The 22261-nt window shown below is 44.6% G+C and overlaps 2 protein-coding genes across 6 annotated transcripts in view; both read right to left on the minus strand.

Annotated features, from left to right (window-relative positions):
* HTRA1 (HtrA serine peptidase 1) overlaps positions 1 to 10597 on the minus strand; it is a 35488-nt gene extending 24891 nt beyond the window's left edge. Inside the window, exon 1 of the mRNA XM_054276621.1 lies at positions 10144 to 10597. Within this exon, the coding sequence (XP_054132596.1) occupies positions 10144 to 10597 (454 nt within the window). The remainder of the gene's footprint in view (positions 1 to 10143) is intronic.
* Positions 10598 to 18169: 7572 nt separating this feature from the next.
* Positions 18170 to 22261, minus strand: part of PLEKHA1 (pleckstrin homology domain containing A1) — a 29354-nt gene continuing 25262 nt past the window's right edge. For 2 of the 5 annotated variants that reach the window (XM_054276622.1, XM_054276623.1), the window contains exons 11-12: positions 21838 to 21927; positions 18170 to 18594 (exon numbers count right to left, since the gene is read on the minus strand). In XM_054276622.1, the coding sequence (XP_054132597.1) occupies positions 18280 to 18594; positions 21838 to 21927 (405 nt within the window). In that variant the 3' untranslated portion in view covers positions 18170 to 18279. Of the gene's footprint in view, positions 18595 to 20657; positions 20763 to 21837; positions 21928 to 22261 lie in introns of all 5 variants that reach the window. The other 3 variants (XM_054276626.1, XM_054276625.1, XM_054276624.1) reach the window with 3 other exon arrangements.

A 22261-nucleotide genomic window follows, 5' to 3' on the forward strand; every position in this document is an offset into this window, starting at 1 on the left:
GGTTTAAACCACAGCACCTTGTTAACACAGATGCCATTGCATCAGTTATTTTTCCCCTGTATAATCCATGCAGGAACTCAAGACACCTCACAGATTTCTGGGAGGAAAGTCTGCATTACTGTGATGTCCCTAAAAGCAAAAATACTTTCATAGCCTTAAATAATGGTAGAATAAAATGCTTGAAACCTCTCCAAACAGTAAACTGCCCAAATCTGGTCTTCATTTAAAATATTTCCTGCAGCAAGAACCACTGCAAGATTAAAGTGAGGGCTTTAAGTGAAATTGCTATTTGGCATTAATGCACACGTGCAAAAGGAAACTAAAGTCCATTTTCATCACCATAATATTTAGATGATCAATTCCTTCTTGGCAGTGTTCAACAAGGACTTTGTATTTTCCTTGCTAATCCAAAAGAAGAAACTCATTCATTTTAATCACTGATTTTAAACAAACCCAAAAGAACTGCCAAGCTAAACAAAACAGGGAATCTACACAAAGTTCATAGAACAGAGCAGCTCCCAAATTAATGGTAACACAGGACAGATTTCAGAGCAATGTGTGGTCACTCACAGAACAAAAGAACGTTTGAGTAACAAAATAAAGGTGAAAAATTTCACTTTTTAATTGATATTCTACTCATTCACTACTGGCCACAAATTAATGCTTGCCCTGAGAAGAGCTTGGAAGGGAAACATATTGAAGGAATAGTAAAGTTGTAGGAATAAACTGTAGGAGCAAGCAAAAGCAGATGTTGGCAACACAAGAATGTTACCAATATCTGATGTCCCATCCCTGGCAGTGTCCAAAAACAGGTTGAACAGGGCTTGGAGCATCCTGGGATAGTGGGAGGTGTCCCTGCCCATGGGGGGAATGGAATGGGATGAGCTTTAAGGTTCCTTCCAAGCCAGACTACTCTGTGATAGTAAGAATTATCAAGTTACATGAAAAGAATGACAAAAAGAGCTCTTGTGTATTTATAAAGCAACAACAAAAAGTATTTGAAGATCATGAAATTGCAAAGCAAGGCCTTCAGAGAACTTTGGTCCAACCTTTTAGTCCAGCTTCGTTCTTAGTGGGAATCTGACCTCTTTGGCATCCAGCACCAAGGCTGTTCAGGATGTTCTTGCCACTGAAAATGGTCAAGGGGCAAATTTCTTATGTAATATGCCCACAGCTTTCCTCTAGGAAGTTCCAAAATAATTTCAGATTTACACTTTCATTTTTAGCCAAACAGGGACTTTTCCTACCACCTATCTACAAGGCAGAGTAAGTGGGAAGTTAATCAGACACAGAACATCTTTGTTACAGCTCAGCTGCTGAATTACCGTGGATCACAGGACTGGAAGGCTCTGCAGAGAAGGAATGCCCTGGATGGGTGCATCCCGGTCCAAGCTGTGTTACTCAGTCTCCGTGCAACTTGCAAAAAGCAATTTATGCTTTAGTGCCTTAGATTTAGCTCTAAAATGGGCATAACCCTATTTTATCTGACTGGAACAATCTCAGCCCTTAGCAACCCTTGCAGAACCTCACAGGGAGAAAATATGTATATAAAAACTCTCAGGAATGCCAGAAATTCCTTTATAAACCAAGTGCACTGGCTTGAGTGCAAAACAGACTCAGAATTATAGCAGCAAGGAACAAAAACCACCAGACTTTTGAGCTGATGAGGCTCAAAGGCAACTGGGTGTCAGGCAGGAATCCAGGGAGGAGAGACAGCTCCATCTAAAACAACAGGAAACTGCAATTCCTTCTGTAAACAGCAGCGGTGAGGTGGGAAGGAAACCCAGCCTGGGCATAAACAGGGAAGGGAAGGAAAAAGGAAAACAAAAAAGGAAAGGAAAAGGGGGAAAGGGGGAAGGAAAAAAAAGGGGGGGAAGGGAAAAAAAAGGGGGGGAAGGGAAAAGAAAAAAGGAAAAGGAAAGAAAGGGAAGGGGAAAGGGAAGGGGAAAGGGAAGGGAAGGGAAGGGAAGGGAAGGGAAGGGAAAGGAAAGGAAAGGAAAGGAAAGGAAAGGAAAGGAAAGGAAAGGAAAGGAAAGGAAAGGAAAAGGGGAAGGAGGAGAAGGAGGAGAAGGAGGAGAAGGAGGAGAAGGAGAAGTAGGAGCCCTGGGAGCAGGAGCTGCCATTCCTGCAGCAGCATTGCCATATTAACACAATGCTGAGGGGACCTCAGCCAGGATGACCCATTAATTAATCAATCCCAATTACTTGGGAGCCAGAAGCCCTCTGACAATGGCACAGAGCTCTGGTGGCCGTGCCAGCAGTGCCCTGCACAGGCAGCAGGAGCAGCATGAGCAGGGAGATGCTCAGACACACAGAATGAAGGTGAAGAACAATTCAGGGCAAGGGCAAAGAGTGCTGAGCTGGAAAATGTCATTAAAAAAATGTGATTCCAGCAGCCCTGTCTGAGCTGGAGGCACTAAGAAATGTAAGTCAGGTAGTTATGGAAAAGAGTCTGCCTCATTTCCTGCAGACAGAGGAACAGAGTATTTCAGCCAACAGGTGAAAGCAGACAATTCTCTTCTCTGCAGAAGGCTGAAAATACAACAGATGAGTCAGGAATAATTTCTCCTCTCCTTTTTTTCCAGCCCTGCTCAGTTTGTGTTCCTTCCAAGCTGGGTCATCACCCTGTTTTACCTCCCAGCTCCAACTGACTACAGGCAGAGAACCAGCAAAATAACCTCAAAACTCCCATTAAGCACCAACGACGTGGTAATTCCTATATCCCACAAGTAACCAGCAGCTGCCTGATCTTGAGAGCTCCTCCTGAAATTATAAACCCATTAGGATCTCATTTTAAGTATGTGAGAAACTTTCACACTGCATCTTCAGAAGAAATCCCTGCTTAAGAGATTCTTAGCTTAAACTTCCAGGAACCCTGGTAGGAAGACATCAGGGAATAAAAACAAGTTCTTGTTTTCATGCTTCTTGAACTTCTCTCTGGCCTAAAAACAACCCTCTTAAGGGGAAAGCCTATAAAAAGCTTCCCAAGATGCTGCTTTTCTGCAGCTGGAGGAGGCATTGCTTTCACCACTTTGCTGTGGCAGGACTTAGGAGTGACAAGGAGTTGATACAAATAAGGGTCAAATCTATAGGAAAAAATAGATGGAAAGCCCTCAGAACAGTAATAAAACAGACAGCACTCCTCCTCTGGGGTGTTGTAATTGCACAGTACTTGATCCCAGCATAATTGCACTGCAAAGCCTCAACAGACTGAAAAATCTGTCAGCCTTTGGCAGTATTTTCTACATCTGTGTCAAGAATCACTCCAGGACTACCCAGATTTGTTGTAATGTGGACATGAGAAATCAGTGAGTGGCTGGGAAACGAAGCTGGAGTGATGAGGATGTTCCTTCTGCATCCCTACCTGGGATGGGGAGCTGCAGTGAGGGGGTGGCACTGCCACTGTCACACAGCCCTGCTGCTCCTGCTGCTCCCCATGAAAGGTTTAAAGGACAGCAGGGCTCCATTTCACTCTCAAATATTCCTTTTTAAAAGATATTTAGAGTCCTAATTATTATATTCACTGCTCCCCTATCAACAGCAGCTATTTAAATATTGATATTCTTATCCCCACACCTAAAGGTTCTGAGGACAGCAGGGCTCAATTTCACTCTCAAAAATGCATTTTTAAAAGATATTTAGAGTCCTGATTATTATATTCACTGCTCCCCTATCAACAGCAGCTATTTAAATATTGATAATCTTATCCTCACACTTGTCCTGCTTTATTTTATGGACCATGTGAGTATCTTTCATATTTATTATATTTCTATATCATTATATTTATATATTTATATATTATCTATATATTCATATATTTACATACAAATATAATATTATTTATAAATAATGAATAAAATATTTGTAAAATTCTAGTTCATAAAGAAAAATATTTCATATTTACAAGTGGCTTCTGCTTGCCCACTTTCAGTGTCTGAATACAAAGGAAAACCAGGGTTAGCCAAGCTTTACCTTCATAGATTGAGGTCTACACAGAGATAGAGAAAGGGCAGACACTCCAAACAGTGCCTGTGGTGTCCTGGGAAAAGGAGTGAATCATCCCTGCCCCACCACAAATGTTGAAGCAGGAGATTCCTGGGGGTTGTGTTTATTTTGGGGGGTTGTGTTTATTTGGTGGGAGGGGAGAGACTTGTTTGGGTTCCTCTTCCTTCCTGGTGCCTGGGGCACCCACTCCTTCCCTCCTTCAAGAGAACTTTCTGCAGAGCAGATCGACAGATCATCGATGCTGTTGGCAGGGCAAAGCCAAAGCTGCAGCCTGAGAGTTTGAGAAATAGAGCAATGGAAAAGAAAAGTAATGGAAAATGGAGCAGCAATGCTGGCAAGGTGCAGAACACTGAGCAGGGACTCGTGAAAGCTCAGTTTGCTCTCAGCTCTGCTGCTGGCTGACCTTGAGCAAAGCTCTTTATCTTTCCCTGCCCCAGATTCACTGTCTGCGAAATGGGGCAATGACAGCGGCCTCTGGAAAAATATTGAGAGCTCTCTTAAGTTACCCTCTGCTACAGAAAATATTTCAAATTTTAGACCACTGGGTAACTTCTGTGCATGGCTGCCAGATTTACTAAGCATTATTTTATCCATCAGTTGTCTGGCAACAAAAGTCCCAGGGCTACCAGAAGCATTTCAAGCACCATAGCTCAGCCTCACTGGGGTTTCCAGCAGCAATTCTGCAAAAAGGGATGTAGGAATTATTCACTGCACATCCCTCTCCGTGTCTCACCAAAAAAAGGCTTTGCAACAGCGAGGAGATGGAAAGACTGAGAAACCCTGATGGGGAAAAAGTGACAGAGACAAGAATGAGGTTTGGTTGACCAACACCACACAGAGTTTTAGTGGCACTGCCCTCATTGACAGGGCCAGGTACCAGCCTGCGGGAAAGGCAGAGGAAAATGCATCTGCTCACACATGGAACATGTATTCGCTTTGTTTTCCCAATTTTTTCCTCCAGAAACAGAGCCCTTGTAACAAATTGCACAGGCCAGCTGACCTCCAACCTTGTGCTTCCCCTATCAGGGGACCAGGGTGTCTGATATTCTGATATTAACCCAGAAATTCAAGAGCTGCTCTGCCTGTCTGCATAATTCACCTCCCGCTGCTAAAATGTGGTGGCAATGACCTTCTCAGTTCATTAAACTTTAAAATAACTACTCACCTGTGTCCTGTCTCACAAGCTTAAGGTATTATAACTCTCCTGTTACCTACAGATATAAGGTCAACATCCATTAGTAAAAGATCAATTATTTTACAGCCCTTTGATATAAGGGAGTGGAGGCTTATTTTTTAGTTATAGTCTTCTCTTTGAAACAGGATAAATAATTTGGGAATCACAATGACCTGCATCCAGAAGGCAAAATAAAATATTTTATTCTACATCCTGAACACAGGCTCCAAAATAATGTCAGGTATTCACTTGGGCCCAGTTACAAAGGCAGTGGGACTCGGTGCCAAGTCCAGCCAGGGATCCTGGAGGCCCCAGCAGCCTCTGGGAGTGAGGAGTGGCTGCACTTACAGCACAAGTTCCACAGAGCCCCAGCTTCTATTTCTGACGTTGCTTCCTTTCACTCCAAGCGCACGTAAACTCACATTTGAAAAATATTTTCCAGCTTCTCCTATTTCTTGGACGGCAGAGCCGGAGAGCTGCTCAGGATCTGCTGCCTCCCTCACATCCTAACAACACTCCTGCTGCTTACTCATGGCCTCAAGCATTCCTGCCCAGTCCACAGGTACCTTTAAATATCAAAGCCCAGAAGATGAAAGGATTGAATCTTTCCTTGTTCCCAATCTGTGTTTACTGACTTGACTGTTTGAAGTCTGGAGACTGCGAAATTACTGCCTGCTGCCCAGGAAGGAAATCTGGATGTGGAGAGCAGAAAAGGTGAGCTGCTTCTGGCAAACCACTTCTTACAGTGGCCTCCTCTCCGAGCTGAATACTTGGCTTTGGAAAAGCTTTTTAATTCCACACTTGGGAATTGGTGCTCTTCTGGAAAGATGTTGCTATTTATTTCCATTGCCTTCAGCTGCCTCTTCATTCCCTCCCTCCCTGCCTTCTCCTGCTGCTGCAAAATAGACTGAGGAGAAGCTGGGAAAGAATGATGTTCAGACCACCCAAACAGCAGCTGAGGGAGGAGATGACATTTAGCAGCACTGGAATGGCCATTTGTGCACTCAGACCCCAAAATCCTGCTCCTCCTGGGTCATTCTTAATAGACTTGGCACGTGCAAAGTAACCTGCCAGAGTCTCCCAACACTTCTTCAGCACACAAATAACAATAATAAAACCACCACCGTGTGCCTGTTATTATCTTCAGGGAAGCCGCTGAAAGCCTCGTTCATAACAACAGTATCAGCTTCCCTCTTGATAAATATCTGGCTGAGCTCCCAACTGTCACAGACACATTTTCTGAAAAATCCTTTCCTTAAGATTTTTTCTCCTGAGAAGCTGGGAGGCCTCAGGAACAAAATGTAAACATTGGTTATCTGCTGCTGTGGAATGCAACAGGTGGATCTGTGATTGGTCTCATGTGGTTGTTTGTAATTAATGGCCAATCACAGTCAGCTGGCTTGGACTCTGTCTGAGACACAAGCCTTTGTTATCATTCTTTCTTTTTCTATTTTTAACTAACCTTCTGATGAAATCCTTTCTTCTATTCTTTTAGTATAGCTTTAATATATGTCATAAAATAATAAATCAGCCTTCTGAAACATGGAGTCAGATCCTCGTCTCTTCCCTCATCCTCAGACCCCTGCGAACACCATCACACCCAACATTCACAGGTTTCCCAGCTGAGTTTCTCTCCCTGCCCTGGTCCATCCCTTCCTGCCAGACCTGCAGCACTGTCAGGCACAGGAATTCAGGCAGGTTCCTCTCCTGCCCATCCCCTGTGCCCTCAGCTCACTCCTAGGCTGCTCTGGAAGGACTCAGTTAATGACAAATGGGTTATTGACCACAGAGGTCCCTTTCTCCTGCCAGATAATGACACTGAGACACTTAGATGCCTGGTGCATTTCAAAACACAAAGTGGGCCACTTTGCAAGCAATTGAGTGATTTTTCATTTTTTTTGCTTCCCCCTCGCTGTGTGTAGAGCTGTGATGGAGCAGCAAACCTGTATCTCAGTGGTACACAGCTTTCTAGACTGAGCTACTCCTCACCTCTGCGTCCTCCCCAGGCAGTCCAGCTGTGATGTCCTGCTTAATCCAAGCCATGAGAGCTCCCAGCAAACCCCAGATGTGACATCATGGTGAGAGCACGCCTGGGACAGATGTCAGAGCCACCTGTGACAGATGCTAGCGAGCTGAGGGCTGCTGAGCTCACTGAGATACCACATTAGACATGGTAAACCCAACAAAAACATGAAAACATATAAAACCAGGCAGAAAGTAGTTAGAAATTGAGAACCACCACAAGGAATGTTTTCCTTCCTCAGGTTAATGAGGAAAGGACAAATCCAGGTCAGTTTATGTTTTACAGTGTGCAGAGGAGGGCACAGTGTCCCAAAACGCCTGCCAGCACTTGTGGGAAAAACGAGGAAGGGAATCAAGCCTGGTTGAAGCTGTGTGCTGAACCCTCTTTCCTTGGTCAGCAGGAGGGATTTAAGGCCACCAAAAACATATTTGCAGAAGAAAAAGAAAACATCCTCCCAGCATGCTGAACCTCACCACTGAACATCGAGGTCTCGTGGCAGTGACCTCGCTCCTGGGCGTGGGATGCTCTGACACAGCCACAGATCCTGCCCAGGGCACATTCACCTCTCTCTGTGCCTCTGGGTTTGGTACTAGCACACACAGAGCTGCAGCATGGGCTCTGCAGGCCTGAGCATCCTCTGATGGAAGGGGAAGATTTCTTCAGTGGCAGCTGCAGCTCAGGGCTGGGGCACAGCAGCAGGGGTGGCACTGGTTATGCTGGCACAGCACAGCTGGACACTGCTGGAGTTTTTTAAGGCTCATTTTGCAAAGGGAATCATCCCCCTTCTGCACTCAGACCCACAGCAACCTGCTCCTGCCTCTGCTGCTTCCCTTTAAACACTGCTGGTATTTGAAGAGATTCCCTGGGAATCACTGATCAGCACTGGGAGCAGACTGTAGAAGAAAATTGAAAACGACAGAAAATTTTTACTTTACCTTAAACAATATACACAGCATTGTGTACATACAATATACACAATGTATACACACTTGACCATCTACTGAAATAGTGTGAAGTTTAAAAACATCAACAAAAAGCGCTTTCCAAACACTTTCTCTGTGTTCCCATTCCTTCGTTTCCCAAGGCTGTTGCATTGTACTGACTGAATTATTTACATGGGTGTGTTACTATGAATAAAACAGCTAGAGATAACTCAATCTTTAAGAAGAAAAAGCACTCCTGATGATGAACTCAAAATAAAATTAAAAATTAACTGCATTAAGGAGCCAAATATTAGGCAATGCTTTTTCAAAACATCGATTCAAGCACTTTACAGCCTACCCTCCATCCCTTTTTAGTTCAGGTTCTCTACATATGAAAAAAAAGCTTTGCTGGTAGCAATGTTTGCTCTCACCCAAAGATAAACATGTGGTGCTGGTTGGCTTCTCCAGCACTTTCTTTTTGTTCCAGAGGTGCAACAGGGCAAAATGATTGTGTGGAATTACTCCTGATGGATCCACAACAGCAGCAGAGCTTTCCCAGACAGGGACTCTGTGCAGCCCGTGCATTTTCTGTCCCCCCCACCAGAGGCACGCATTGCTCCCAGCTCAAACACAGCCCCAATTCTGCAAACGCTCGGCAGAAAAGGCTGAGAAAACAACATCGGTTTCACGAATCGAGAATAAAAATCACAAGGCATTGTCTTACACGGGGCATCAGGAAACTGCGGGGTGAAAAGTTTGATTGTCTCCAGTGACAGCAAATGCCAGCAACGTGCCACGGAGCACAACGCAGCTCTGACACCGAGGGGACAGCCAGGGGTACAAAAAATTGATTGTGTTGACACCAGGGCTGTGAGCTTGATCTGTAGGCTGAACACACAGCCACTACACATTAGAATGTTTTTCTGCTGGAGAGATGATGGCTAAGTATAGAAGAAGATGTGTTTTTTTAAAAAAGGGAAGTCCAGAAATGATACAACTTATACAAAAATAATCAATCCTCACTAAAACAGCGCTGACTTACTAAAAAGTGACTACTACTCTAGATATAAAGGTTTAATTCATGCTAATTTTTACCCCCTAATGGTGCTGAACGGCTCGGAAGGGATAGAGAGCCTCGGCTTACGGGGTTTAATCCAGCCCGCATTAGGGGCTGCATCTTGTGACGATCATCCCCTGCTTATCCCAGCTCGGCTTTGCCCGCTCGGTGTCACATCCTGCACCCACCGCTCCCACCACACCGAACGCTTCTCCGGGCTGCTCAGCCACGTTTCGTAACCCAGCAATGCCTTTTTACACCTTTTTAAAATAATTTACATCCGTCCTGCACTGAGTACTCGCATTACATTGGGTCTGACTACGCTGACAACTAAAGAATGCCGAAGGAGAAACGCCACGCGTTGTTACTTATCGGCGTCCATCTCCATCCTAAAAAAACCCCAACAAAAACAAACGCAAAACTCTAGGCTGAGCTTAACACGCTGTTAACAGGCTTCTCCCCTTCCAGCAAGTATTTTATTAATCAGAGCGCATTTACTAAGCCGGGCCAAGGCAGGCAGCAGCCTGCTCTGCTCTGCCCACCCCTTTGCTCCATCACATCCGAGCGGCTCCTGCATTCCTGCCTTTATTCCCCGGGGCATTTCCCTGTGACAAAGAGCCGGGACGGGAGCGCGCTGGAGTTATTCCTCCAAACTTTGCTGCGCTCCGCAGCCGCACCCGCTGCTCAGGCTTTGCACCAGATTCCCCCAGTTTCGAACCGCGCATCACCCCTCGGTTGGGTGGGACATAAGTGTAAATCGAGTACAGGGTTTTTCACCCCCCTGCACTTGGCAGCTGCTGCCAAACCGGTTTCTGGCTGAGCCGGAGCGGCCGGGCTGAGCCGCGGCCAAGCCCCGTGTCCGGCTCCTCCCGGGGAAGCGCATCCCGAGCGGGCATGGGGATGCAGGGGCCGAACCTCCGCGCATCCCCCGCGCCCCGCGCGTCCCCCCGCGCATCCTCACCCTGCCCGCAGGCTCCGCGCTGGATGGCGATGATGGGCGGCTGCCGGAGGAGCTCCGCGCGGCGGCTGGCGGCCCGCAGCTGGCAGTGGCTGGCGTAGGTGACCGCATCGCTGCCGCACACGGGCTCGCTGCTGGTGCACTGGCAGCGCCCCGCGGCCGCCCGCTTGCGCACGGTGGCCGAGGCGGGCACGGCTCCGGGCGGCAGCACGCACTGCAGCCCCTCTCCGCAGGGCGGCCCCGCGCCCCCGCACGCCTCGCCCTCCTCGGCCCCGCACACCCGGCAGCAGCCGCAGGCGTCGGGCACGGGCCCGCCGGGACACGCCGCGGGCAGAGCCGGGCAGCGGGAGCGATCGCAGCGCTCGGGGCAGGCGGGCGGCGGCGCGGCCAGCAGCGACGGCAGCGCCGAGGGCAGCAGGGCCGCCAGCAGCAGCGTCCAGCCCCGCAGCAGCGGCATCGCGGCGGCTCCGGGGCGGCGAGAGCGGGGACAGCGCGGTGAGAGCGCCGGGGGCCGGGCGGCCGCTTTAAGGGAGACGCGGCGGGGCGGGACCGGAGCGCGGGCACGGCCCCCACCCCGGGATGGGGCTGGGACACCCCCACACCGCCCCCCCGGGACAGAGACATCGCCCGGGACAAGAGATATCCCCCTCGGGACAGAGCTATTCCCCCGGCACAGAGAAATCCCCCCCGGCACAGAGATATCCCCCCCGGCACAGAGATATCCCCCCCCCCGGGACAGCGACAGCCCTCCGGGATAAAGACATCCCCTAGGACAGAGATATCCCCTAGGGACAGCGACAGCCGCCCCGGGATAGAGGCACCCCCCGGGACAGCGGCATCTCCCCTGGGACAGAGACACTCCGAGGGGAAAAACTACCCACAGTGGGAAAGCTCCAGGTTCTGTCATTCTGTCATCCTCTCTCCATGGAAGGCTGTGTCTCTTTGTAACTCCACCTTAGATAGTGGTTGTTCTAGAGAGGAAAGGTGTGGAATTGTTTTTTTAACATGTCAGACAGCGATATGGCCCCCGGGACAGCGACATATTCCCCGGGACAGAGATATCCCCCCCCCCCCCCCCCCCGGGACAGCGACATCCCCCCGGGACAGCCGGAGGTCCGGCTGATACTCGGCGGGGAAACTCGGCGCCGAAAGCCCCGAAACCGCGGCCGGCAATGATTAAGATCGGGGGAAAGGCTGATAAGGCGCTCCTGCGAACCAGGGCAGGGGGATGTGGACGCTTCCCCACCTCGGGAATTACGGGGAAACAATCCAAAGTAAGCGCCGATAAAGCTTCCGGCTGATAAGGGGATGGGGTGGAAGGAGTGAAGGATACATCCATTCTGTGGAAATGTGCGCAAATATCAGATAATTTATACCAATATCAACTCCCCGCTGGGAATGGGCGGAATTCCCGTGAGATCCCCGGCTGGGAAGGGCGCGGGAGGCGCTGGCCGGTACCCCAGGGATGGGAGGAAGGATGCTCCCGAGCCTGCTGCTCGGCTTCGCCCGACACGCTCAGAGCCGCAGGGCGAGGTGGATACCAGCAATTAGCAGAAGGTTAATCAACCGGAATAATAATAGGGGGGGGGAAAAAAAGGAAGAAAAAAGGAGTTTTCCACCATCTCAGGCAGGATGATCCCATTTACCCGGCAGCTGGGCACCGGCCAGAACCTATGGACAGCGGCCTCTCTGCCATCTGCTCTTCGGGCACTTACAAGGAGGTTTAATTACAACCAAGCGCCCTCCGAGGGACAGGGCATCCCTGCCAAAGCTGAGAGGGAGCGGTTTAACAGAGCTGGAAACTCAGCAAAGCCAATTTTTTTTAAATTACAAGCCGATTAAACTTTTGAACTGACTCCCAATCTATAATTATTTCAGTGTACCTTTATCAGGCGCCGATAACCTAATCAAGCAGCTAATGAACTTTACAACCCATTAGGCAAGAGGAAATGCTGTTAACTGTTCCATGAGCTGCGACCAAGGAGTTGAACTTGTCAGCAACTACATTGACACAAAATAATTCAAAATATTTTCCCCTAAGAAAAGTTTAACAACGAGCTATTTGAGCTTCCCAAGCACCAGAATTCCAATTGTCCCAGGGAACACCATAAAAACTTATTAAACTGTGTGCAAAACTTACTAAACTGTTGGTTAGTACCTGAAGCTTGGAAACCAAGTATATTCCAGTGTTCCCAGTTAAAGTTTCAGTGTGAACTCCTTAAATCTGTAGTTTTCCAGTAACTTCTGTGCTCTGCAAGAAAAGAGATTTCAGGAGAATCCCCTGATTTCAGAAGTGACCCAAGAAGTAAAATTGAACAATTCACAGAAAATTGTCTTAATATTAAAATAATTTGTGTTAACAAGTCTAAGAAAAAGCTCAAAAATATTAAAAGTAAAAAAAATTTTTAAACGTAGGTACATATGTATACATTTATATACCCCCTTATATATATATATGGGGGATATATATATCTATATATATCCATGTATGTATAAATGGATAGATATCACGGCAAAATGTTTCCAAGTAATTAATTATCTATTGCTTATCGACGGCTTTGTGGGCTTTTTGTTTGGTTTGGGTTTTGCCCCTTTTAAAGACAAGTCTTTACCAAAAGCTGATGAGCTTTAGCAAGAAAGAAAGCAACAAGCAACGACCCCCACCAAACAAAAAACCCCCAAATCCATTTAAATAAAAAGAAAAACAAACAAACAAACAAATCCAGCAAAAAAATTCAAACCAAAGGAAAAAAAACAAACAAACAAACAAAAAACCCCCAAAAACCCAAACGGGTTCAGGAAAGATCTCATCAACTCCTATTTGGAAGCAGGAACAAAATACTCAAAGATAAATGAATTATTGTGAGGTTTCATCCTCCCCAGCCCAGAAAGGCTCTCTGCTCTCCTCTCACATTGCTGTGGTCAGATAATTTACTGCCCAAAGCCACTGCAGCCTTATCTCCACAGGCAGGAAAAAATTACCCACAGTGGGAAAGCTCCAGGTTCTGCCATCCTCTGTCCATGGATGGTTGTGTCTCTTTTTATCCTCACCTTTGATAGTGGTTGTTCTAGAGAGGAAAAAAACGTATTTTTAACACATCAGCCAGCACTATCAGCTCCAAACTCTTCTTGGTAAGAATGTAAATCTTCTACTGAATATTAAAAATATAATAATTTATGATATTGATTTTGTAGTTGTAGGTGCGCAAAATCTGATTATAAACGTCTTGCTTTCCAGAATAACCGAGCTAAGTCTTTGGGGAGGTTAATGAATTAGCTCACTGAAAAATAATTTGTTAATTGACTATCTGATCTGTGCAGAAGTGCCTTAGACCTGAGAGGTGCTGCACCAACAGCAATTATTATTTCTCCTCCACCTGACATAGAACAGCAGACATTAACACCAGAAAGGCCAGAAACGTGGTCTGAAAAACATATCCGGAGTCTCAGAGGTAAAACATCTCCTACTTTTCACGGGGAACTGGGTGATAGCAGGCTCCACCTAGAGATCACACTGCAGAAATTCCCCATGAGGGATGGAAGTGTGGGCACTGCTGCCAGGGCTCCAGGGATGCTGTGCCAGCCTGCCCTGCCCTGCCATGTGAGCCTGGGACACACACGGAAAGGGGGAGCAAGAAAAGGATGAAAAAGGGCACATTTGGGCAGAGAAAAAAGAGTAAAATCTGAGTCGAGAAGGGTTCTGGCCAGAAAAGAGGATGAAGGAGCTTTGGGGAGTTTGGAATGCTGATAGTGCGAGCAAACTCCAACTTTGCAGAAAGCTTTTCCAGCTTTATTCTGTTCGCTTCATTATTATCATTATTTTGCTGTATGCCTTAACGGCTTCCTCTCAGATTTTCGAGGGGAAAAGTGTAACAACCCTACTCTCACCTCCCAAAACCCCAGGACTTCTCCACTTAAACATAACAAGAGAAATCTTATAAAAACTGAAAGAAAAAACCGAACCTTTATAAAAACCACATTCATTGCTACATAGAGAAAAAAATGCCACTGCTTTGCAGGAGAATGGCTTCAAACCAGGGAATTTAAAACTCCACGTTCTTCCCCTGATATAATCTAACCCTGGTGCTCGACAGGCATTACTGCTGGCACAATTTACAAACGAAACGAGCCATCAGGGTGTCTTTTGTAAAGCCTGACAGGGAGCCAAGCGTGCCCCAAGGAACAATTGCTGATCTGCAGCGAGCGTGTCTCTGTGGCCAGGTGGCATTTCCTGCCTGCAGGAGCGCACGTAGGACACTGCAGGCTGTGAAACAACCTGAAACTTGGTCATTTATAGCAAAATAAACCACTGCCCCACGAACTGCCACGGCTCTGGAGGGGCACAGTGCAATCTGGGTCATTGGGGCCAGGCTGGATTTCAGAGAACCCTTCTGATCCGTCCCTGTAAAGACAGAAAAATCTATATCACATTTTCTTCCCCTGGGATTTTTTTATCAGTATCCCTTGAGAGCAGAGGTGACTCAAGTGTCCCGAATGCAGAGTGGTTTAAATTCTTGCAGGATGCGTTCACTGCGCATCCTGATAGGCAAAATTCCCCTCGTTTGAAATGCAAATCTCTAATTACAGTGTCAAAAGTGACACTTTGAAGGGCAGCGTTCAACAGCTGCTAGCTAGGTCATTAGTCGTGCCTTCACAAATGAGCACCAGCTTCTTCTCCTCAGAGGTTGCACCGAAAATCTCAAGTGAAAAAATCCAGGCAGACACAACTCCCGGGGCAGGATTCAGGTTTCAGTTGTCCAGAGAGCTGCATTCAGTATTTCACTATTTCACTTCACCTCAGAAGGGCTTTAACAGCTCACTGGCTTGAAGCATCAAATAATTTGTAGGCTGTTCTGCAGAGTTCAGAAGACTATTAAGACATTAAAGTGTTAAAAGGTAAAGTTATACATGGCTTCACTGTTTTAATTTCAAGTTTTAGACTTAAATTCCCTATCCAATATTTCCCCATCTTTAATTTCTTACCTCTCTCACCATTATTTAAAATGGAATTGTTAAAAAGACAGTAATATGTGTTCCACACCTTCAGAGTGTCCAAATTAGGTACACTCTGTAATTTCTCCATCCATTATAATACTTATTATTAAACCTAAAAAAAAAAAAAGCAAAAATAAAAATACCAAAAAAAAACCAAAAAAAACCCAAACCACAAAAACCAACCAAAAAAAAAAAAAAAAAACAAAAAAAAACAAAAAAACCCACCCAACCTGGAACAGCCCAGTGACTTAACAACCGGAGTCTCCAGATCAGTTTTTAAGTATGAAATACACTTTAAAAGTAGATTAGTACTAGACTTGACTGATTTTTAAAGCTGGAGTGTGACCCCTAGGTGGTGCTGACATCCTGATATTCCACGAGGTTAAGGAATATTCCACTTTATTAAACTGTATCCTAACACATCACCCCCCAGCAGTTGCCCCCAGTCAGCACTGCAGTCAGCAGTTCCATTTTCTGTAAGTATTTTATTTTAACACAGTGAGTTTAAAATCTGCGGCCATACAGAATAATTTGATTTCCTCTTCAGTGCAGGGGCAGAGTGCACAGCCAGGTGGGGGCAGTGGAATCTGGGTAACTGGGGCCAGTCTGGATTTCAGGGAAGCATCTCTGAGAGGAAACCTTTCTGATCCATCCGTGTAAAGACAGAAAAATCCATGTTACAATGGTTTTTAATCAATATCCCTTGCATGACATGTAAAACTTCCACAGAAGAAACTGAGATTAGCACAAGAAAATCAGCTCAGTCTGTTAAATTTCATTCTTAGGCTACACAACCTGATTAGATTCGAAGAATTAGAGATGCTATGGTTGGATAAAGGAGAATCTGATCTCTTACATGCTGAAAGAATGTATTGCTCTGATCAAATACTTGTCATGGTGCAAAGAAACTCAACCAGATGTTATTTTAAGTTACCCAAACTGATTTATTGACAATTTAAATGTGACATATTTACAGCACTGTTTCTAAAATAATTTAACAATTTTCATAGATTTATAAAAGTACTGATAAATAGGAGACCCTGACAGTGACCAACCACAAATATTTCCCTATGCTACTGAACTACAACAGTAGTTCATTTCTTTTTTCATTTTTCTCTTTTTCCCCTCTTTTTGTAAGTCCCATAATGGAGCTGCTTTACCTCCACCCAATGTGTAAAATTGCCAATACCAAAATACAATAAAATGACCATGCAGTGTGAAAGCTGTACCAGAGCAAGTGATTTCAGATGTTAGACTACAGTAAAAATATTACAATGCAAAGTGTCTTCCACGCAGAATGTACTTGTGAAAAAATAAGCTTTTAAAGAGCTAATGGTTTCTTTTAATAGAAATTAAAACCTACAATACTAGTACAGACATTTACAGTAATTTCCAATTCTGTGCTAGTTTTCACATATATCTAAAGTCAAACAAAACCAGTAATTTACAGACACCACTGCCTTGAGACAGTGGTTAGTTAGCTTATGGATTAAAAAAAAAATAAACCAAAACCAAAAGAAGGTGCTGATATAATTTAAGGTTTTGAATTTCATTATATTCCATTCTAATATGACACCAATTATTCTGTCCTGGGATCAACAAATTGCTGTGGTAAAGCCATCCATATCTCTCAAGCAGGAAGTCAGTTTGGAAGTTGGAGAGAAGATGGACTTGCCTGATATGTATCTTAGGTTCCAGCAGACAAAGAAAATCTCACAGAGCTGGACAACTGGGATCACAGTAAGCAGCAGCATGAGATATTTGTGGGGTTGGGATTAAAGCAAATGGGTTTTTTATCCAAAAATGATGAAAAGTACACACCACCTAATCCAACACTTGAAATGTAAATGTTCTCCTCGCTGGCATCACTGATGCCCCATAACACAATGCACACAAACAACAAATACTCACTTTTTTAAGAACACATATTGCACAGCAGTGGGTGCAACACCAGAACACTGGTACCCCTGGCATAAATCTTGTTTTAAAGAGCTGTTTCAAGCTATGCTATCCAGAGCAACTCCAAGCCAACGCTCAAACCCAGTAAGAATGGTCTGTGTACATCACTAACCCCAAAGTGTTTCAACAATGTGAGAGAAAACACAGGCACTTCAGATTCTTAGTGCACCAAAAGTTATAGGCCACGATTGCAGGACTAGGAACAGTTCAGTACCAAGAACAACACAACTAAAGGAGCTCTTCCACTGATCAATACAGAAACAAGAACTGCTCACAAAGCACTGGGAAGGAAATCATTCTCAAAACAGTAACCAAACAATACATTTAAACATTTAAGAAAACATAATTGCTGCAAAGCCTAATGTAACACAACATAAACCCTACTTAGTTAAAAAGATCTAAAGTGTCCAAATTATTCCAAAGTCCAAATTCTCTTCTCCCCCCCTCCAAAACACCAATACATGCAGTCTGTGGAAATCCAAATGTGCAAAAAGTTATAACCCACCTTTAGGAGTGCATCAAAAATAGGCTGACTATTCAAAATATTATTTTAGTGGAAATTTTACAGCACCATAACTAGAATTCCAAGGGAGTTCAGAATTCTTGTTCTGATAACAAATCAGTTGACACCGTTGATCTTAAAGAACAGAAGAAACATTTTGTGCATTTCCTGGTATCTGGAAGTCACGGAGAGAAAAAATTCTCATATATACCTAAAATCTTACTGTAGTTTAAGATGAAATTAAATAATCACATTTGTTGGCAACAAGTTCTCCAAAACAGAGCGTTAGTTGCAAATTTAGTAAACCTGCCAGATTAGGAATTAGCAGTTGCTGGTACCTTGCTTACTTGCACAAGTACTTTTTGTTTGTTTGTTTAATGCATTTTGGGTTGGTTTTTTTTTCCTAAACTGTGCAGTTTGGCCCCTCCCTAGTAAGTGATTTACTATCAGGCTTTGAGAAAATGCCTAAGGTCCATCTCTGACCCTCAGCTGAAAGGCAACACACACACACATTATATATACCCATGTGTGCACAGAACACACACACACATATATATAACAGCAGTGCTCCGGTTTCTATTTTTTTGTTTTGTTCTCATTTCCTGGAATTTTCTTTGGTTCAAAGTCCGAGCAAGGAAATTAAAGGACCGAACAAATGGATCATTCTCCAAACTCTTCCATCCCTACACATCACTAACTGGAAGGCTTGCATCATCCAGATCCACAAGGCCAGGATCCTGTTCCTGAGTGCCATTTTTGCTCCGGGGTTCCCAGGGACCCCGGTCAGTCACTTTGGAAGTTGATTCTCTTGGAGCGACAGCCTGGATCTTGTAGCTCCTTGGCTTGGCCTTGGTAAAAGACTCGTGAAATCCTCGTTTCTCCAAGGCAGGGGGTTTGGGGTGAGGGGCTGGGGCCACAGGGCTGCAGTGAGGGGCTGTGGAATGTGAGCTGGCTGCACGGACAGCATGGCCGGGCTCGGCAGAAGACTCGGGATGCTCCTGGAAAAAGAAGGGGATGTGTCAGGTGAAGTGGCTGATGGCACGTTGGAAAGATGCAGGTTCAGATTTCACACTCATGAAAACAAAATAAATACAAATATGGAGACAGAAAATACACAAAGCGAAGCATCAGCCACGGCAGCAGGAGGCAGGTGCTTTGTGAGGCTCTGCTTTACTGAGTGTGAGCTCACAGCAACATCAGCTGCTGCATTCAATGAGATGAAATCCTTAAATCAAGCACAGCAGCTCTGTAGACTTTAGTCCAGCAATTTAGGCTCCTCATTTTACTAAGATGTTAAATAACCGCTTGAAGATGCACACTTTAAAGGTCATTGAAAGTCACATCTTTCCAAAAGAAAATGTCTTCAGATCTATTCATATAAATCAAACACTCATATCCTGGATCCTGAAGTAGTGCACATTTTACTGTTCCCTGTTCTTGGAGCACCAAATCTTCCTAATTTCTCCCAAGAACCAAACAAAAATTTTAAGCTATCACGAGTATATAAAAATTTCCAAAGTTAATGACCTAAAAAAGAAACTGATACTTAAGCTACTCCTTCCATGCAAGTTATTGTTTTGTGTTTATTATCATCATTCTGCTGACCTTTACATAGCTATTAAAATATCTTCCACCATTTACTTACTGACAAAAACAAGTCCCCAGACTACCCAGGGATGATTTAGTTGTCTGAAGAGCAGGCATGGAATGCCATTTGGATGTCCTGGGATAGCCTGACCTCCTGAACAAGAACAAGAAGTTCCCTGGGCTCTGCACTGCATCCATCAGTTCTGTCAGGGTGTCTCAAATCCCTGAGCAGTGCTGGGTTTGAAATGCTCTGATGCAAATGCTGTGTAATGTTGCAGTGAACTGTGTGTGCATTGGGAGCTGCAGCTGCTGCCAGTTCTGCCATCACCAGTGTTAGTCCAGGAGCTAAAGGAATCTGCCAGCCCATGTGCACACACAAATCAAGGCATTTCTCAAGCACATTTGTTAGCAAAAAAAATAAACCCCAAACCCATCACAGATGTGTGTCCAAGATGCAAATATAAATCCTAAATACTTTTTTTTTCCACTGTAGTTTTTCAAGTTTCTTTTAGAATGTTATGACATTCTCATGACGTATGAATTAATAAATTTAATGAAAATGGATTTTGCCAAGTACTACCATATTTCTTTTTATAAATGAGCTTAATGTTATTGGATGAACCTGTAAAACTTTTTTTTGGACTTGAGTTTGGTGTTCAATTTCACTGAAGTATTTCACATCATTTACATTGCCTTATTTCATACCTGACTTGATATTCCAATTAAGGAAAAAAGTTTGCTTTAGAAGAACTTATGAGTCACTGCTTTACCTATTGTTCTTACTATTAATAATTTTACTTGACCAAATAGGACAAAAGGGATATTAGGACAAGACCTCTGAATTTTTACTAAGCTGCCCTGAGGGATATCCAAATTTTACTACCCACACTGGCTGTAAATTCACAGTTAAGAGACTGAGCTGCTGCACTACTCCTAAGGTGCCCTGCTTTGAACAGGGCATTGATTATACATTATTATATAATGCTTCTATGTTTGAACTAATCATTTCATGCAGAGATCTCATAAGCCATGCAGATCAGGCTACTTTAGGGCCTTCCAAATCCTAGAGTTACAACGTGCATGTTCTGTGTGCACTCATCTGTATTAGTTTGTGGGCAGCTTCCATTTAATCTCACTTTGGCGCAGTTTCAAAACAAATGTAAAGTAAAATGGAAATATGAACTCTCATGCAAATTAGCTTTAGTGCTTTCCTATTAAAGTGACATCACTTATGGTTAAATATTTACTGTGCTTTGATGTATAAGCAGCGGTTTTGGTGTTTTTCATTTCCAATCATTTTAAAAGCAAGAAAAAACAGTGCAAACCTGTGAGTGAACGATATTATTGATGAGTTAGTTTTCAGTAATGGTAATGACAACAGGTAGCATTATTTTTTAGTTTGTTTTATAGTGCAAATTAGTGTCTAGTCCTAGCCCTCTGTTAAGAAGGCGAGTTTCCATGAGAGCCCACATACGTGCTGCATTCACCAGTTCTTGATGTATACCTCTGTATACAAGGATTCGACAGCCTTCTGGCCTGCCGCATCTGGAACACAGTGCAAAGCTAAGATTAGAGTCACCTGGACTTGGGAGAGAGGACAACACAGGGAACAAGAAGTGATGCAGACAGTCATAGCTACACTGCTCAGTTAGCCCCACACAAAAAGAAAACCACAGGAAAAAAAGCATACGGAAAGAAAGGTTACCTGCGGGACTTCATTGCCCCCACAAAGAGAAAATTTGTATCAGGAAGTTTTAAATAAAAGCATGAAGCAGCTACCAAAAATTGGTTGGGAGTTTAAGCTAAAGGGAGCTTAGCTTACCAGACACATGGTATCAATGCAAATCTGTAGCCAAAAAATAGGTTTGAATTACTAGATTTCAGATTATGGGGGTAATGATGCATCCAGTTTATTACAAAACATCCCAGAGACAGAAAATGAAAAACACAGCATGCAATACCTGAACTGTGAAGTATTCCTGGTGCTACATCTGGGCATACTTGGAGACACTGTGACACCAGGGTAACTCCCACTACTTTCCACAAGTTAATGACCTTTGTGCTAAACAACTAATACAGTTGATATGCTAGTAGATATGAAATGCTGGCACCCACGTGGCTTCAGAAATATTAACACTTGTCACAGTGCCCCAGTTCGGAACTACAAGATGCTGTTCTCACTGCATTTCCAACAGCAAGAACTAATTCGTGTGAGCACAGATCTCTTAGCTTAAATTTATATACAATAAACTATCAGCAATAGAGAATGACAATTTAGCAGTGAGAGTTGTTACAAGGAAATTAGGATATTGTCATTGGATTGCAAAACACAGCAATTAGCAGAAACACCTCACAGGAATTAGAAAGTTTTAATTTAACTCCCAAAGTAGTAATAGTGACAGATCATACTGGACTTGTCCAGGTTAGCACTACATTATCTACGTGTTCAAGACAAACAGTGCACAGAAAGTCACAGGTAGGACTAAAGAAAGTGCTCCATTAAAACCACAAAGTATTTGATGTTTGAAAGTTCATGCAAAGAGGCCACGTTACTACAGGACAGGAGAGAGGGAAGGCAGAAGGAAGAGGCAGGAGTGAGTGGCACAAGTGAACAGGAGCTCGTGGCAGCCCCTCTGAGGTGCAGGGTGACGTACGGAAGCCGCCGATCTGCCCGGTCCCCGCTGCGCCACGATGGCCCCAGAAATGGCCTTGATCCAGCTGTGCATGTCCTCGGGGCTGTCTGCCTGCAGCCAACAACAGCAGCACGGTCAACAGCAGCCCCAGCCTGCCCACTGCCCCACCACCTGCAGCACAAGCTAACCCTGCTGCTCAGTGTGCCACTGAAACACAGGGGGACCTCATTTCTTACAGGCAGACTGTCACAGACATCTTTTCTGAAAAATCCTTTCCTTAGGACTTTTTCCTCCTGAGAAGCTGGGAGGCCTCAAAACCAAAATGTAAACAATGATTATCTGCTGCTGTGGGATGCAACAGGTGCATCTGTGATTGGTCTCATGTGGTTGTTTCTAATTAATGGCCAATCACAGCCCAGCTGTCTTGGACACTCTGTCCGAGTCA

Source organism: Melozone crissalis, unplaced genomic scaffold (genome assembly GCF_028551555.1).
Source record: "Melozone crissalis strain CALT ecotype California unplaced genomic scaffold, PUWL_Pcris_2 ptg000019l_1, whole genome shotgun sequence".
Taxonomy (NCBI): Eukaryota; Metazoa; Chordata; class Aves; order Passeriformes; family Passerellidae; genus Melozone; species Melozone crissalis.